Source organism: Panthera pardus, unplaced genomic scaffold (assembly GCF_024362965.1).
Source record: "Panthera pardus isolate Hobbes unplaced genomic scaffold, ASM2436296v1 HiC_scaffold_24, whole genome shotgun sequence".
Taxonomy (NCBI): domain Eukaryota; kingdom Metazoa; phylum Chordata; class Mammalia; order Carnivora; family Felidae; genus Panthera; species Panthera pardus.
The window spans coordinates 41,470,663-41,490,207 of record NW_026526810.1 but is presented as its reverse complement, the minus strand read 5'-3'; the positions used below and the strand labels follow the sequence as shown (position 1 = coordinate 41,490,207).

Here is a 19,545-nt window from a genome sequence, read left to right as displayed (position 1 = left end):
TAATCCTTTAAAATTTTTTTTAAGGTTTATTTTTTTTATTTTGAGAGAATTGTGAGTGTGAGTCAGGGAGGGGCAGAGAGAAAAGCGAGAATCCCAAGCAGGCTCTACACTTTTAGTGCAGAGCCCAGTGCAGGGCTCTAACTCATGAATCATGTGATCATGACCTGAGCCAAAATCGGACGCTTAACTAACTGAGCCACACAGGAACCCCCAGAGTAATCCTTTCAAAATGTAAATCTGATCAAAGTCTCCAATGTCTTCCATCTCTCCTAGAATAAAATGTGTGGTCTATAAAGTCCAGCCTATAAGATCTGCCCTTGGTTTCCTTCCCCCTGATCTTCTACTGCTTGCTCTGTCCCTTACTCTAGCCTCTCTGGCCTTCTTGTTCCTCTAACATGCTAAGCACACTTCTGTCTCACGGCCTTTGTACTTCCTCCGATATCCACATGGCTCTGCTCAGATGACTTTTCTTCCAAAAGAACTTAACCTTACTACCTCCATCACTTTGTCTCTTCCCCCATTGTAGCTTTCTTTATAACATTAGGACATACCTGAACATTTACATATTTGTTTGTGTGTTACCTGAGATATAAGTTTCAATGGGGAAGGAACACTGTTTTGTTCACTGTAGTACTGCCAACGCCTAGAAAAGAGCCTGTCACACAGTAATCTCTCAGTAAGAATTCATTTAATAAATCAATTTGTTCCTACTATTGGTATTCTATTTGCCAAATGTTGAGTTAAATGGATTCCTTTACTGAAGGACTTTAATTTCCAGTGTGAATCCCTAATAGGCGGAAATGATATCTTTATTTAGACCATATTTATTTATTCATAGAACTTTTTTTTTTTTTGAACAAGGGACATCTTGGATAATCTTGGGACACTCACGTTATGAGAAATAGAGTTCAGGAATTGCTATAGTATAGGGCATAATTTCTCAGTGCCTTTTAGATTTTAAAATAATTGACTAGTTTGTGATGATTTACTGCAGATCAGGAAGGTAAAGACTATAATTTCTGAATCACTTTAAATTATACACAAGTATAATTTCATATCACATTTCTGCCCCATCATTTCACCATGTACAATTTTAGCCACAAATATCATCTGGTCATCATGAACATTTTTTTAAATGTTTTCACTAATGGAGAGGACTGGGTCACTCACTCGGTTGAGTGTCCAACTTCAGCTGAAGTCATGATCTTACAGTTTGTGGGTTTAAGCTCTGCGTCAGGCTCTGGGCTGACAGCTCAGAGCCTGCAGCCTGCTTTGGAATCTGTGTCTCCATCTTTCTCTGCCCCTCCCCTGCTCACACTCTCTCTCTCTCTCTCTCTCAAAAATAAACATAAAAAAACTTTTTTTAACGTTTTCACTAATGAGAAAATCTTATTCCACTTGGTAATAAATATGTGAGTTAAATATACACATAAAATGTATAATAAAATATGTATAGAAGATTAATAGATATATAGGAAAGAAATACTGATATTTTTCCTCTTCCTTTTCCCTCATCTTTCTATCCTTTTACCTTTTCTGAAAGTTGCCATAATTAGACATGAAAGACCATTTTACATTCTATTTCTTTCTTTAAATGTCATGTTGTGGTTTTGCTTTTGGTTTAAAAGGGGTGCCTCCGGGGTGCCTGGGTGCCAACCTCAGCGCGTTGAGCGTCTGACTTCGGCCCAGGTCATGATGTCACAGCTTGGCTCGTGAGTTCGAACCTCGCATCCAGCTCTGTGCTGACAGCTCAGAGCCTGGAGCCTGTTTCTGATTCTGGGTCTCCCTTTCTCTCTTCTCCTCCCCCACTCACGTTCTGTTTCTCTCTCTCTCTCCCTCAAAAATAAACATTAAAAAAGTTTTTTTAAATAAAAGTGGATGACTCAAACCATTTATGTTTTTTGCTCTCAAAAAAATAAATTCAATGGTTTTTTTTTTTACCTATATTATTCATTTTGTCCTCTATGAAATACTAACATTAGCTATAAAAAGGCGTTCTCTATACTTAACAAAAGACAAACGCTTTTTGCTAAGAATGTGTCTTAAAATCACAAAAGTAGGATAATGGCAAAAATAGATTTTTTCTCCCATGCATGATTATATAGTTAGAAAGGCTTATATAGATGTAAAAACCTGCAATTACAATCCATTTCACTACTGGGTCATCAGTGAGGCAAAATACTGTTTTCTGAACCTTGTTTGAAACTGACAAATGAATGCAATGAAAGGAACCAAAACAAAATACTGTTTCTTTTTAGCCAGGTACAAATGAAGAGCTAAAGGGAATATGTGCTTCTGTGATAAATTACTTACTTATAAGATTAATTACTTATAAATAACACCTCATTAAATCAAGTTTGTCAAATGTGTCAATAAATCATTTTGGAATTAACTAAAACTAAAGTATACATTTAAAGAATACTGTGGTAGCCTGTAAGACTAATAGCCCTAAATAAATGGTGCCTCTGTCTATCCACACCCAAGGGCAGTGCTCTCCCACACTAACTCTGGGCTTGCCTATCTGATTTGCCTTGCCCAGTGGGACATTAGCAAATATGAAACAAGCAGAGGCTTGCAAAGCTTTGTACGTGCAGCTTCCTCCCTCTCCTCCTGATGCTGGAACTCTCTCCTGCTGTTTTTAAGCTACCCATACTCTGTTGAAATCATGAGATGATTTTAGTCTCATGAGTGACCTCAGAAGAGACCAAGAGAAAGACTGCCCAGCTGATCCCAGTCCAAATTGCTGACTCACAGAACTGTGAGAAAATAAGATGGCTAATTTTTAAAGTGGTTTATTAGGAAGCAATAGATCAATTGATACACACATAAAACTGCATTGCTGTCAAGTACTTATTACATTCAAGTTTCTTCAGTGACCAGGAAATCATTACTTAGTGGAGCTTCTACAGAATGAAAAATATGAATATATGACTCTTAAAATTCCAACTAAAGTCACCACTTGTTTGTTTTACATTTGCATAGAGAGTTTTATATTATATCCACACGAGTTTTATATTATATCCACACCTATTTTAATTAGGTAAATACTCCCTTCAAAAGGTAAAATGTATGAAGAAATATAAACACTGTAAAGTGTTTAGAATATGTAGATGGCCAACAAATTTCCTTCTTAAAATCCTTCTTAAGTTTTTAATTGCTTGGCAAGCTGTTCTTTTCCCAGTATGCATGTCTGAATTAAGGAAGCGCCAAAATAATAAAGCTTTACCATTTATGTGATGGCCCATCTGAAAACTGGTATGTGAGACTTGTCCAAATTGAAGATTCAAAAATTTAAAAAGGATAGAATGATAAAAGCATGCAGTAAGAATGTTAAAATATTTTAGAATTTAGTTTTTCTCAGCTAAAAATAAAAATCAGTGTTACAAAAACTAAATTCAGTGTTCCTATGTCCCATTCAGCTTTTCCCTGTCCTTAAGTGGACCCTAGTTATTTTTATGGGCCAATTTATTTGTATGTGGGCCGTTTTAGTAGCTGTATACAGGTCTGCTACCTTCAACCAGGTCTTCTTCCAGCATTTGCTACTCCAGGGTAAGACACACCACCACCAGAAATCTAGTAATCATCTGTAACGATTCTCCCTTCCTTACCCCTCTCCTTCTCTACATAAACTACCCAGTCCTGTCAAGTTCACCTCCCCTGTATCTTTTGACTGTCCTCTCCTTTCCATCTCAATCCTCAGTGATCTCATCCAGGCTTATTGTCTCTTTCCTGGACCACTATAGAGACCTCCTAGTCTCTGCATTACTCTTACCCATTTCTCCTGGACCAAACCCCTTCTATTCACAATATTCAAAAGTGATCTTTCTGGAATGTGAATCACATACTCATGCTTAAGATATGCTGATGGCTTCCCAATGCTCTCTGAATAAAACCCCTGAGGCTCTGGGGAGCTCAGTCAGTTGAGCTTCCCACTCTTGATCTCAGCTCAGGTTATGATCTCACGGTTGGTGAAATAGAGCGCAGAGCCTGCTTGGGATTCTCTCTCTCCCTCTCTCTGCCCCTTTCCCACTCATGCTTTCTTTCTTAAAATAAAGAAATAAGTAAATAAACATTAAAAAAAAAAAAAAAAGCCCTGGGGAGCCTGGGTGGCTCAGTCAGTTGAGCATCTGACTTAGACTCAGGTCATGATCTCACAGTTCGTGAGTTCAGGCCCTGCGTCGGGCTCTGTGCTGACAGCTCAGAGCCTGAAGCCTGCTTTGGATTCTGTCTCCCTCTCTCTCTGCCCCTCCCCCACTCATGCTCTGTCTCTCTTTCAAAAATAAACATTAAAAAAATTGTTTTTAAAAAGCCCAAATCCTTAATAATTTGTTATTTGATAAATATAAATTTAAAATAAACTATATCCTTCTTTCCATTTGTTTCCTTATCATCAGTAACCTTACTTTCCATCTTCTTTGATAATTTATGATATTTACCTTCTCGGTGTAGGACCTGCCATTCTCCTGCAATCCAGGCCTTCCTGGACGCATACAAGATGGTATACCGTGTGACCACGGTCTCTGGGCCATCAGGGGGTTTCCAAGAAACCAGAGCAGTGTCATCCTCTATCAAGGTCACTTTTACTCCAACCGGTGGGCCTGCTGGGGCTGTGCACACATGTAAAAAATACTGTATTACCAGGATTAAATGGTGATAAACACTCAAATACCCAGTTAATAGATGGATAGTCATGGAAGAGTTAGAAAAACTAGAAACCACTATAAAAAAATCTCAGCATCACAGCTATTACAGATCACTAGTGATAAGGGTAAAATACTATTTTTTTTCTTCTTTTTCTGAGAGGTAATTTCATTTTTATAATGTTTAAAACATCATGAAAAAGGATATGGTAGATTCCTAGATGGGGAATTACTGAATCAGAGGGTGTAAGCATGTTTAGGACTTTTGATATTGTTTTGCCAAACTGATAACTAGAAAAGTTTACGATTCCACCAGTAGCAACTGCCCATTAAATATTGAGTCTCATACCCCGTTTAGGTATTGAATTTAAACTACATTTATTACTAAAATGTACAGAATATATATTTAGCTGACCCAGGAAGCCACTGAAGGAAATACTTCTGAGACTAAAATATTTAGTTATTCTCCAAAAAGTTGTGAATCAGTGAGTTTACAGGGCAGACTTTAGACTAATGATTTGTATCTGGGAAAGCAGTAAAATCTTGGGTTTTAGTTGACCCCAGTTTAATATGAACTAAAAGTATGAAGAGCTGGGTTTTGGTACCACATCACATATGGGAATACAGCCAAAACCACAGTAAAGAGGCCCTATGTTCACTGGAGTAAATGTCCTTCCTTTGTTTCTCTCAGCATAATTAGAACAGAGCCGCAATGGTCCTTATATAGATCATCCATTCCTTTACCTTCATCCTAGAGAAAAGGAAATTCAGTCCCACAGACATGAAATACCTCAGCAAGAGGCACAGGTAAGCTACAGAAATGGTGCTCAGTCAGGGATCACATTCACCGCACTGTGCACATAACCTACCACTCACATTTGCTCTAATGTGGGCTCCTAACATCATTAAATACACTATTTCCTTCCATTTTTAATTATTTGGGTGCAGTCTTGAATAGCACACCTGATTTTAGAAAATTTAATGTTCCCTAAAGAGAGGGGCTAGAATTAAGCCCATCTACTTGTGCAATACATGCGGTAAGAGGAACTTTTTAAAAAATATATACTAAAAAAATAAATTTCAAAAGTTAAGAAACAAAACAAATGCATACAGGTCAACCAAGGTGGCAACGAGGGTAGTATCTTTTTTAAAGCAACACATATATATTTTTACACATTTAGATAACTGTTTTTACCTTCTGGAAGCGTAGAATGGTAGACAACAGGGCTCCAGGGACTGGAAAGCTGATCCACATGCAATCGTACAGCAAATTCATATTTGGTGTTGGGTTCTAGACCCTGAACTAACATGTGAGTTTCTGATCTATAATAACGAGCAATGAAGTCGTTAATGCTGGTAGTGCATTGTTTCTAAAAGATTATCAGTATTTCCAGTCAATATAGGTAAAGCATACTGTTCTTATTTATCACCTCATTTTCTTTAAAACAATTTTTTAGCCTAAAAGAGCAATCTCATTTGACTATTAAAATACTACATTTGGTACTATCCTATATAAATTAGCCTACAAATTGCCTCTCTGAAAGGAAACTAGGAAATTAGCCGTATAGAAATGTCCCAATACAAAATGATTTCCTCTGAAATACTACAAGTCAAATCATTCTTTTTTTAAAGTTTATTTATTTTGAGAGAGAGAGAGAGAGAGCAAGCATGAGTGGGGGGGGTAGGGAGGGGCAGGTAGCTGGGGGGGGGGGGGGGAGGGACAGAGAGAGAATCCCAAACAAGCTCTGTGCAGGCAGCCCCTGAGGTGGGGCTCCATCCCACAAACCTTGAGATCATGACCTAAGCTGAAACCGAGTCATACACTTAACCAACTGAGCCAGTCAGGCGCCCCATCAAATCATTCTTTTAAATCATAATGATGGGCATCTTTCTAACTATAACCAAGAAAACAGAATACTCGTTTTATTTTTTGATGCTAGCATAAAAATGGTCTTTTGTTTCTTCCTTTAACTATGCTAACTTTAGCCACTTGAAAGTAATACTAGCTTCTCATCTAATCTTACTGCATGAGGCTGGGGAAACAACAACAAAAAATCATTTACAGAAACTAAATGTCAAAAGATACAGTTTTCAGAACTCGATATGGTAAAGATGCAAAACTCCCAGCCGTTTTATAAGTAAGGGAAGTCCTGAGACAATTGCTTTCAGGTAAAGCTTAAGCTGGCTGAAGATGGTAAGAAACAAGTATGAGTGGGGAGAAGAGCAAAGAAAAACACTATTAATAGAAGCTACATACGTTTGAAGGTATAGAACCAAAGAAGCGTTCTGCAGGCCGACAGGGTTACAGCGGATGGTGTAGTTAATTATTTGTGCAGTGGTGAACGCAGGCCTCCTCCAGTGCAGGAAGATGGAAGATGAGGTGTTAGCCTTCGCATAGAGATGGTGGGGTGGTGGTGGAGGAGGAACCATGCGATCACGAACAGCTATTGAAAAAGACAATGTTACTTTACTGCATGGCATAAAATTACTATAGAAAGTGGCAAAATGATAAAATCCTAACTCCCCACAATATAAGTTGGCTGTAAGTCTTTCTTCCACTAAAGTGGTTCATAGATACACCTAGAGATGTATCATTTAATTCTCAGCAACTCTTCCATGAGTTAGAGAAGGAATCAAATATTATCAATACTTAGATTGTAAAACAGAAGCACTGAGAAGTCAAACTACCAGCTTGAAACATCCAGAAGGCCAGCAATGGACTTAAAATTAAACCCAAACCCTCTTTAGTAGCAATAAGCCCTAACAGGTCTTAGCACAAGTAAAACTGAACAGAAATTGGAAGAAAGTATTAGCCTCAAGGTTAAAGCAGAAGGTATTCAGGGTTATTTTTCCCAGTTAAATTTCTAATGGTCTTTTGCTTGCAAAAGTAAAATAGGTTCTTATAATTAAATACATCTCACTTAAATATTTATTTTGAGCAGGTACTTGCTGAAGATAACTATGTTAGGCACCATGGAAGATATAAGACCACCAACGATTCCAACTAGTAGTGAGACTTAAATCTACAGAAGGAAGAGGAGAAAAAAGACTGTGGACCATACAGAGTTAAAATGTGCTACCATAACTCTTACTTACACACGCATCCTGGAGTGCTGACTGTCTGGTCTGCCTGATAGCCATCTTCTATGTTGTTGTAAGCCAGTAGCCTCACGTGGTATTTTCTTCTGGGGTCTATAAAGAAACTGACAGGTAATAATTTGGTCCAGCCTTCTAGATATCACCAAAGGTTCTAGAACCTTTCTAGATTTTGGTTCAAAAATCTTCTGAATGCCTCACAGTTTGAGATGTTTTTTTCCTTTCCCTATCCAATATAGTGACTCAGCAATTCACCTTAGTATGACCTTGCTAGTGTGACTATTAGTTATTTAAAATTTTACTTAACCTCATTTCAGATAGTAACATTACCACTATTACTCTTCCTCCTCCTCCTCCTCCTCAACTGACCAGAGACAGATTCTTGATTCTAAAAGGCAACCTGATGGATCACTTATAAGAGGTTATGTGACATAGAAGTTTTTTGTTTAGTTACTTGAGGGTGGCTAACTTGAAAACATGGAAATCAAAGTGAGACTATTTCCTCTCAAAGGTAAGAAGAAATATAATCGTCATCCCTTGATACCTTTAAAAATTTTCATAACCATGCGTTATTTATCTCAATGTGTGCCCTTTCCAGAATCTGATTTTCAAGCTGACCCCTAAATTCACCAAGAAAGAAGAGCTGGAGCTCCCTCTACTGGTGTTCATTCACAGTCACAATATGAAAACCAAATTCCATCCCATGCACACAAAAACAAAAAAAAAAAATTCAGGTTTTTGAGGATATAAATGGTTATACATTTTAAGTGATACATTTTAGAACATATTCAAGAAGTTTAATGATACAAATATATTTCAGTATGACTGTTTATTATAACATTTAATTATAGAATACTTACTTGGGACAAAAATAAACACTATTGAGAAATACTGTATTTTTCTCCCCCAGCTTTGTTGAGGTACAGTTAATAAATAGAAGTTGTATATATTTAAGGTATACAAGGTGATGCTTGACATATGTATACATTGTGAAGTGACTACTACAATTGAACTCATAAACATAGCTATCATCTCACATAGTTACCATTTTGTGTGTGTATGTATATTGAAAACAAGATCTACACTTTTAGTAAATCTCAAGTATATAATACAGTATTGAAAGCTATTATAGTCCCCATGCCATGATAGTACTTAAGATCTCTAGAACTTATTCACCTTACATAAGTGAAACTTTGCACCCTTGAGCAACATCTACCCATGTCCCCCACCCCTGAGCCCCTGGTAATCACCATTCTACTCCCTGCTTCTATGGGCTCAACTGTTTTGGATTCTGCACATTAGTGAAATCATACAGTAATTGTCTTTCTGTGTCTGGTGTATTTCACTATGCATAATATCCTCTAGGTTCGTTCATGTTGTACAAATGGCAGAATTTTCTTCTTTTTTTTTTTAAGGCTGAATAATATTCCATTGTGTACATATGCCATGTTTTCTTTATGCATTCACCTGTCAGAAGACATATAGGTTGTTTTTATATTTTGGCTACTGTGAAAAATGCTGCAGTGAACATAGGGGTGCAGCTACCTCTTCCAAGATACTGATTTCATTTCCTTTTGATATATATCCAGAAGTAGGACTGCTGGATCATATAGTAGTTATATTCCTAATTTTAATGTATTCCTATATAATACTTGTCTAAATTATAATAAACGCAGAAATACATTCTACATTTCATAAGGGAAAAATCATCCTTTATATACATATCTCTGATGTGGAAAAACTTAGACTAAACGGATAAAAATAATTGTAGAGTGAATTTAAACATTTAAAAATCCAAAAATAAAATGTAAAGTTTATTAAAATTTTCAAAATAATTTAAGAGTTTGTACATTTAAAAACTGATATATCCTAATATTTAATATTAAAATGCATTAAAAGGAGAACAATTTATACAACTTAGAACATTTCTATATTTATTAAAAAGTAGGAAGACTAATATTTGATTATACTAAAAAAATGCTTTTTGAGACATTATCTCATTTGAGTACAACAAAATTCTATAATATATATGTTATTCCCATTCTATAAACCGTGGTACCAAGGTATTGACTAGATGTCCAGGGTTACACAAAGCTAAACTAACATATTTCTATGACCACGAACATATAGGGTCCTTTAAATTTACACAAATACATGGACTTTTGTCATAACAGGTAAGTCTGTCTCCTTAGAATGAATTTTAAAATAGAAATATTTTAAAACATTTTATAAAATAATTGCAGAAAACACAGAAATATATTTGGATTTCATTACTCAATGATTTCCAACATTTAGCACTAAAATTCTAAGATTCAAAGATTTCTGTTCAGATTAATGGCTACTTAATTTAATTTAATTTAATTTTTTAACGTTTTATTTATTTTTGAGACAGAGAGAGACAGAGCATGAACGGGGGAGGGGCAGAGAGAGAGGGAGACACAGAATTGGAAGCAGGCTCCAGGCTCTGAGCCATCAGCCCAGAGCCCAACGCGGGGCTCGAACTCACGGACCGCGAGATCGTGACCTGAGCTGAAGTTGGCCGCTTAACCGACTGAGCCACCCAGGCGCCCCAATGGCTACTTAATTTTAATCTGTGTTCTTCTTTCCTTCCTCCTAACATACTGCTAAACTCCTTAGTCAACTGAATCCTGAGTGTCATCTTACAAATACTCCCTCTGAAGGGGTACAAATGGAATTCATTTGGCTCTCTGCAGTCTAGTTCTTCAAACATATTTATTGTCTCTACTCAATCAGAAGAGTATCTTTAGGAAAGTCTCCTGGGAGTGGGACATGATGCCAGGAATTAGGAAATACTGAAAAGGAAGGATGGATGAGACAGAGTTTGACTAAAGTAGCTCACATTCTCAAGAAGCCAGACATGGATATGGCCAGCTCTCACAGAAAGCTAATTTTTTTCAAATATTTATTTATTTTTGAGAGAGAATGAGAGAGACAGAGAATCCCAAGCAGGCTCTGCACTGTCAGCTCAGAGCCCGATGTGGGGCTCAAACTCACGAACCGTAAGATTACCTGAGCCAAAATCAAGAGTCAGTCGCTTAACCAAGTGAGTTATCCAGGGGCCCAACAAAAAGCTGATTTTGATGAGGGTTATGAGTCTGGGTGGAGAGATTAATCTTTTTTTCCATTGTGCAAACAATCAATCAACACTTCATGAATATTTCTCTTCAACGGTTATTTTTAGTCCTAAAATTGATTTCATTTTCCCTTTTTCCTCTTTAAAAAAACAAGCTGCCTACATTAAATTCTAAACCCCAAATTTACCTTTTCTTGTTGATCAGACAGAAGAGGCCTATGTATCCTGAGAAAATGAAAGAAAAGAGTTGCTCCCTGAACACACCCAGCACCTGTACGACCCACTCGGCATAGACTCTATAACCAGCCAGCATGAGGAGGAGCAGTCTTCTGGTGCCCATCTGGAAATCACCAAGTCACCAGAGCAACCATCTCAGTGCTGGGTTCCTTCCCCTGCTCGTTTCCATGAGATCAGGAAAAGGCAAGTTATTAGACTAGCAAACCAACTACATCAGGTGCATGAGATTCCTTTGTATCCACACACACAAAAGTACAAGATCCAGGATAATTTTGCAAACGGTTTTAGCGGAAAAAATTAGAACAGAAGACATACGATGTGGAAAAAAAAATCTAAGAGAGAAAATCCATTTAATGTTTGTTCACATCTGATCAACTCTTTATGCTTTTCAAAGAATCTCATTTAAAAAAATAAAAGTGACAGGTTGGGGACCATACTGAGCAGTGGGCCATGTGCATTTGCCATGTGCTCCTTCCTGTAAGGCTTTAAGAAATAGTATTCCAACCTCAAAATCTAGTCACTACATAATTTTGGTTTGTTAATCCAGAGACCCTGGAACAACATGGCCCATTTTTATGCATCATTTGTTAGAAATTTGATGTCATGGACCCAGGGAACCAGAGCCCTCAAATAATAATGTCAAGATGAACATTATCAGGCCATAGAGTTATCAGCTAAGAAAGAAAACAGGACACCTACACAATGAAAACAAAATTAAAGTAAAAAAAAACCACAAAACATCTGTTAGGACCAACTTATTAAATATAGTTAAATGCATAAGTAATATACCTTAGCATAAGTAGCACAAGTACTCAAACTCTACAGTTCTGAAAAAACCCTCCATTGCATAAAGGACAGAGCAGAGACCCAGGATCAACACTGAAATGACACAGAGAACCAGTTTCCAAGGCCTGCTAACGGCCCTTCTCGAGTCAATCATTGCCACATATGTGGTGCTTGGTTACATGAGACTCAGCAGACTTAGGCTATATGTGGTTTAGGGGGAAAACAGCAGAGTCAGGAAGAGCAGCCACAAAGAATAGTACAGGCCTTCCCAAAACCCAGTGAGGGAAAAAGGAGAAAGGGAGAGAGTTGGTTCCATTTGCTTCAAAACTCAACACAAGGGGCATAAAAACCACTCATGAGAGTTAATTCTTAATGGTCTCAGGAGTGATGGCTCAGATAGGTAGTACTTGGATTTATGGTTAACCTTGCTCAAAGATTTAGCAATATATAGAGATGAAAGATCAAGAAAGAAAGCTCAAATTAACACTAATCTCTAGTGAGTGTCAGCTTAAGTTAACATGACCATGGTCCCAGGCAGAATAACTTGTACCTTTTATTACAAAGTCAACCTTTGGCAGAAAAATGAAGATCTCCTTCCTAAAACATTGTTATGGCTACACCCCTTCTCTTTTCTCCTCTGGCTCTAGGACTTGCCTCACCTTCTTTCCTTTCTGATTCATTCTCACTACCAACCCTTCCACCCTGGTGTGTTTCACATCAGGAGGCATCAGAACCAGAAGTCTGGTCACAGGTATCAAACAAACATTTATCAAGTACCTACTCAAAGTCAGGCACTATATGAAGACTCAAGGATTAGGAAGCCATTTTAATTGCTTTTAATTTCAGTCTACCAGAGTATAGACTGGCAAATGAATATTCTGTATGTATTATTTACTAAACATACAGTCTTGAGCATATTTTTTAGTTTGCTAAGCCTTGTCATTTTCATTTGGAAAATAGAGATATAATCCCTTACAGGGATTTTAAGAGTCCCAAATGAAATTATGCCTATTAAAAACTCTGTACAGTTCCTATAATTACTAAACGTCCAATATTATTGTTGTTATAATAATGAGGAAAGTTGCCCAGGAGAGCAGAAAAGATTCTACCAAGAATGTGGTGCACTTAAACTTGGGAATCATCTTTGTGAAGGTAAATAAATATACAGGCATGGTCGAGAATCCAGAATGTCAATAAATTAGCTGTTAGCAAATATTAATGCTGAGCTCCAACTATTTTCTGTCCTCATTAATATTCCCTGGTTTGGGGAGCAGGAAAAGGCTCCAAGTATGTGTCTGACATGTATTTATGATTGAAAGAGTTATGTTCTGTGTTTATGGTCACTAAGAATTCTTGCTGTTTTGGCAACCATGTCACATGGTATATAACACTCTCAGTTTCAAAACCACCTTCACCCACATCTTTCATGTTAATTTAATACTCTCTCATCTGCTAACAAAGAAACTACCTGATGATATAAATTCTTTGGGAAACAACATAGTAGATTTCTTCTCTAATGGAAGAACAGATTGTTTTATGAAATGGAAATATGGAAGTTTGAGGACTAGCATTACGAACAGCAAGCAGATGGAGACAACAAATTCAGTTAATTATAACCAGTTTTAACCATTAGGTATTTATTACCCTCAATGACTACAACTCAGAGCAAGAAAAAAAGTTCAATAAAATGAGATTTGCCATAATGCCAAAATTTTTTAAAGATGTACTGATCAAGGACCTAAAATCCATTCTAAAAGCATATTATTTAACAATAATTGCACATTAATGGTATCTTTAGACATTTTAAGTAACCTTCAAAAACTGTGCTATAATATACCCAATTTTCATTGCATACATGTTCCCAAAGACCACAAAACAACAAAAAACTCAGGTCTTCCAGTGCTTTACCTGAATAACTTGCATTTCTCTTCTCTAACACTAGATGGCATTTATGTGCCGGTATGAAGAGTGATGGCCCCCACTCAACCAGCTAGTGAAGGTGGGAGCCATTCAGCTACCAGCTAAAACTATGAATGAGCAATTAAAAACAGGTATGCATGATATACGGCTGTTGCTTAAGTTTCACCAAATGAAGGCCTGCATGAAATGAAAGGCAGTGAAAAGAAAAAAGGGTGCCTTGGATTAGTATTTGTCATATATATGAATATTTCACATGGGGTTTATAAAACCCTGTGAGCTAGGTTATTGCTTTTGTCACCTGACCTCTATAGAGAAGGATGCTGAGACAAACAGAAGACAACTTTCCTAATGACTCAGCGCTACTTGGAAGCTAAGATACAGTCTAGTACAATCCTGACGGTCTGCGCTGTCAGGCCCAGGCTGCCTGGATTCCAATTCTAACTTGGTCACTACTGTGCAACCTGGGGGAAGTTAATTTCTCTCTGTACCTTGGTTAAAATCACCTGTAAGATAGCTATGATGACAATAACACAATCTACCTCTCGAGGCTGTTAGGAAGAGGAAATAAATTTATTCACAAAGTTTTTACAAGAGTGCCAACATATAACAATAATGTTATACTGATGAAAACATTAATAGTAATAAAATAATTATTATCAGCAACACATAACTCCAAATCCCTGCTCCCTCTCAGGGAGAAGGGCAGGCTGACATAGTGATTAAAGGTACAGACTCTGGAACCAGACTACTTGGGTTTGAATTGAGTTTCCTCAACTGTAAAATGGAAATTGAATGGGTTTATATTTGTAAAAAGCTTTTTAGAATGCCTGGCACTTAGTAGATACTTTTCAGTAATAAATAAATAAATGTAGAGGAGAGGGCTGGTTTGAGAATTAGGGGATTTGGATTTTAATCTTCGATTTTGTAGCTGTGTGGCTTCAAAGGCAGTCTCCTGGAACTTGGTATCCTTACCTTTTTTTTTTTTTTTTAATGTTTATTTACTTTTGAGAGAGAGAGAGAGAGACAGAGTGCAAGTGAGGGAGGGACAGAGAGAGAGGGAGACACAGAATCTGAAGCAGGCTCCAGGCTCTGAACTGTTAGCATAGAGCCCGATGCGGGGCTTGAACTCAGGAACTGCAAGATCATGACCTGAGCCGAAGCTGGACACTCAACCGACTAAGCCACCCAGCTGCCCCTCAGTTTCCTCATCTTTAAGATTAGCAAATTAGGGGCGCCTGGGTGGCGCAGTCGGTTAAGCGTCCGACTTCAGCCAGGTCACGATCTCGCGGCCCGTGAGTTCGAGCCCCGCGTCAGGCTCTGGGCTGATGGCTCGGAGCCTGGAGCCTGTTTCCGATTCTGTGTCTCCCTCTCTCTCTGCCCCTCCCCCGTTCATGCTCTGTCTCTCTCTGTCCCAAAAATAAATAAAAAACGTTGAAAAAAAATTAAAAAAAAAAAAAAAGATTAGCAAATTAAAATAATCAGTTTGTTTCAAATTTGTTTCCATAACAGTGTGTTAGGGGAGCTAAGACAAAGGTACAAATAATTATGCAAGACAGGAGAAACTGCTACAAAGAGATCTGTTAAAGCTCTAAGGGAATTCAAAAGAAGGAGAGGTTACTGGTAGTTCTTTTTTTTTTTTTTTTTTTAGGAGAGGGAGGCTTCACTGAAGAAGTGCATGTGAGGACAATTTAATTTTCATAGTAAGCACAGGGAGGAGGAGAGAAAGGCCAAGGATAGAATATAAGCAAAGGCTCACGGACAGGAACTTGTGGATCAGGGATGAGTAATGGGGAAGAGTTCAATGAAGGGTGCATGAGTGAAAGTCATGTAGAATAGTTAGGCTAAGGGTAGATCTCAGAGAGCTTTGAGAGCCAGGCTAGCCATTGTGGATTTTGTTATACATACACACAAGATGGCTTGGCTAAATGGAATTGTTGAAAGAAGGGATTAATGAGAAGGAGTCTGAAAGCTCCCAAGTTTCCAACCTGTGTTGACCAACAGAAATAGAAGAAGATATGCTTGGAGGAGCCAATGACATGCTGAACCAGAGATACCGGAGGAACCAAGTGGAGGTGACCAGTGGTGTAGGCTGGAGCAAGTAGTAAGGATGGAGAACGACATTCAGCAGTCATGTACACAGAGGACGGGGTACCAAGGAGAGAAGAGACAGCAGGGACTAGAAGCCTAGGTGTGAGATAGGAAGTGGTGTTAAGAAGCCATGAGGAAAACCCGGAAGGCATAATATCACAGGAGTTACGAGAAGAAGATTGGTTGGCAATGTCCAGTGCTATGGAGAAGTCACTGAGGGTAAAAGCGATATATCTGGTATTTATGTCGTTTAACAGAGTAAATTCATCAGGAAGGGGTGGGGTTGAGGGGGTAGCAGAAAGGAAGCGGTGGGACACTGGAGGCACAGCAATAAAAAGCAGAATGTAAATAAAAATGCATTATCTTCTGATATGCAGTAGCATCAGATACTGAAGTATCTTCTGAAAATAAAAATGTTTACAGTGGTATCTAGCTCTATGTGGTAGCAGAATTTTTGGTTATTCTGGTTCTTATATTTCTACCTGCTCAATAATAAATATGAATTTCTTTGGTAACAATAAAACAGTACTTTATATGTATTATCTTAAATGATCTTATAACAGCCCTATATATTAAGAATTTTTTTTATAGACAAGGATACCTTCTATGTAAGTAAATTAGCTTTCATTTCAAAATTAACCCCTCTTCTATACAGAATATCCAAAAATGTATTTCAAACTTCCCAGATCCTTTAGTATGTTAGAAATAACCAAAACTTGTTTTGATTCTTCAAAATCATCCTTGTTAGCATCAATTACTATAGCTTCCATAGCAAAGAGTGGTTGGTTGGTTTGTTTTTAACTTATTTTTGTTGACCTTCAGCTCCAATTCTGCTTCTGGGCCTATTTTCTGAAAAGCCAGGGGCCCTATCATCACTAATGTTTGAGAAGCCAGATAGCAAAACATGTCGGAACATGTGTAAATTAAGAGAACACATTCTGACAAATGGCATCACTTCTTACTGAGTGGCTTCATGACTTAAACCTTTTTTGTGACTCACTTCTGGGTTTTAGGTGATCTTTGAAGTAGGCCCGGATGGGGTGGGTGATATTAATATATATTCAAAGTAGCCAAATACACAGAACAAAAACATAATAATCAAGAGTTGTAAATATTAAAGAATAAATTAACTTTAAGAAGAAAACATTTAAGAATTCCAGTCTTATCAGATTTTGATCATTGTTCTGTCCTTAAACTTCTCTAAGTACAAAAGGTAAAAATCAACAGACTCACTTAGGAAGTTTCCACACCATACCTTCTTCCAAACACTATGGAGGCCAAGTGTTCTCTGATGGAAGATAAACTCAGACAGTAAAACTGACAGACATCAATTCAAACTTTAGTGTTTTGAAACACTAACATTTCCAGAAGTCTGGTCTCCTGGAAAATGCATAATAGAAAACCATTATTTACAAAGTATTTAGCTGTGGACCAACAGGAGAGAGTGTTGGCATCATGAAAACCAGGCCTGTTTGCTTGAGCTGTCGTGTTGGTGAGGTTCCAGAAGGCTTCAGAAGAGCCAGGCCAGAGTGGACAAGTCCAGGGTAGATAAACGAAGTGAACACCTGAGGTCAGGACCATGAAAAAACGTTTACCTGACATAAATAAATACACCTCTGACATCATTTCTAAATTTCAAATATGAGTAAGACTTAATGAATTTTATTCCCCATTCTTCTAGGAAAAACTGATCAGGTGGTGGGGAAAATAATTTTCCTGAGACCAAAGGAAGATAAAACAACTTCATCTACTTTGGGACAGTCCCTGTCACTTGGCTCAGGTTAGACGTGGAACACATTTGATACAATGTCTTAGGAAAATACAAAGCATTATTTTAAACATCGCCATGCACTACCTTAAATGATTTACGTAAAATACCACTAAAGAAAGCTTTGCTTATGTTAGCCACAACGTGTCACATTTAAGATGGCTTTAGAGTATTAAAAAAGTGTATCAAATAAATTAGACTATATATGCAGAGGTAAGCAGCAATCTGAAAATTTGCTGATGTAAAGTCACTGCATGTGAAGTCTGGAAATGTTGAATCAGGAAATGCTCAGAATAAGTGACAAAGGTGAAATTCTGAAGGATGAAGCCTAGTGTCTGGCCCGATGTACATTTTTAATTTAATCTTTTGTGTTACAAGGTTTTGTGCAGGCCTTTCCAGGGCCATTGTTCCCCTGTGGTCTGACTGGAGAGCCCCTTGGTCAGGCTAGCCAGGGTGACTGCACTGCCCCCAAGCCTGTCCCTCCAACACAATACCCCCCATATAATTATTCAGAGAAGAGGCCAACAGTATGACTGCTGTGACACCTGGGTCGTGGCCTCTGACACAGGATCTGGGGCCAGCCCAAGTCTGGTCCAGCAGCAGAGGAGCAGGAAAAATGCTAAGGGGGATGGGTGGGAAAGGAAAGCAGAGTGAAATACTCTGCTTTAAAATGTGATGTTTAAACACACAGTAACAAAAACACAAATCACATGTGAACAATGTGATTCGCCTTCAAGTTATCCAAACGTTGTTAGGTTTGTACATGTTTCTCCCATCCGAGAAACTGAGGGAGAAACCCTAGGGACATGAGACGAGCAGGCCTCTTTCAAGCGGGAATTCTTTGTCTTCTGTCATCAAAGTTAATTCATGGAAAAAGTTAATTCGTGATGGTTAAAACAATGCCTGACAGGAGGGTGCTATACGCTGATTTAAAAACAGAGGTTTTCAGCTAAAAAAAACAACCATAAATTTTACTTTAAGCCTTGATTAAAAATTTCATCCTCCTTTTGTTTATAAACTGAATCTCTGTAAGGCATTGTTAATGATAAACATTTTTCCTATCACATTATAAATTTAAAGGAGTTTTATTATGCTCACTATGCTGAAATGTTGTAAGTCTGCCCTGTGATAATACAGAATATTTGAGTGTAAAATGACACAACAGCAGATGGAGTGGGCGCTCCCCCACTCTCCAACCTACCCTGCATGTTCTGGGTAACACCTTTCTGTGGAAGCTGATGGTAGAGTATTTGTCTAAACCTGAAATGACTCAGTGCCTTTTGTTCTGCCCCCCTGAAGGGCCTTAAGACAAATAACACCTCTCACTCCCAGTGAAAACATCCCCTCTCCTACTGAGTGTAGGATAATTTAGAAGAAAGTTCTTTGTACATGACATTTGAGAATCCGTTTCCTACCAAAATAAGTATACCCTATTGATAATCTCTATTTTAAAAACCTCCCCCCGCTCCCCAAAGACTGGGATTGTTTTGCAAAATCCAGAAGCAAATGGCTTTTTCGATCATACTTTGTTCACTAATATTTTGTTCATGTTATTTTCTGAACATGCGATTTCATTTTTATACATCTATCAGGCTTTCAAGACTTCTTGTAACAACTATTTTTCATTTTTGACAAATGCATTACTTGAGGCTGTCTGGATAAGAAATACTTGGTGCTGAAGATTCCTACCTGGATGTTGCCATGAACGTTGCTGATTTACATCCAAACCCTGAAAAATGAATCTCCCACAAACACGGTTTTTGATCTTTTATGTTCTTTTCTTATGATACCCCTTTCCCTTTATGAATCCCTGCAGAAGAAAGGCACCTCATTGGTCCAATTTTGCAAGATGAGACAGCAAAGCCACCACATCATCAATTAATGGAATGATGTCAATGGTTGATACTTCCTTTGGG

General features: G+C 37.8%; 1 protein-coding gene across 1 annotated transcript in view; it reads right to left on the bottom strand.

Annotated features, from left to right (window-relative positions):
• Window positions 1-19,545, bottom strand: part of PRTG (protogenin) — a 132,847-nt gene that overhangs the window by 19,166 nt on the left and 94,136 nt on the right. The window contains exons 12-15 of the mRNA XM_019442031.2: window positions 7,737-7,832; window positions 6,898-7,084; window positions 5,836-5,963; window positions 4,437-4,607 (exon numbers count right to left, since the gene is read on the bottom strand). Of these exons, the coding sequence (XP_019297576.1) occupies window positions 4,437-4,607; window positions 5,836-5,963; window positions 6,898-7,084; window positions 7,737-7,832 (582 nt within the window). The remainder of the gene's footprint in view (window positions 1-4,436; window positions 4,608-5,835; window positions 5,964-6,897; window positions 7,085-7,736; window positions 7,833-19,545) is intronic.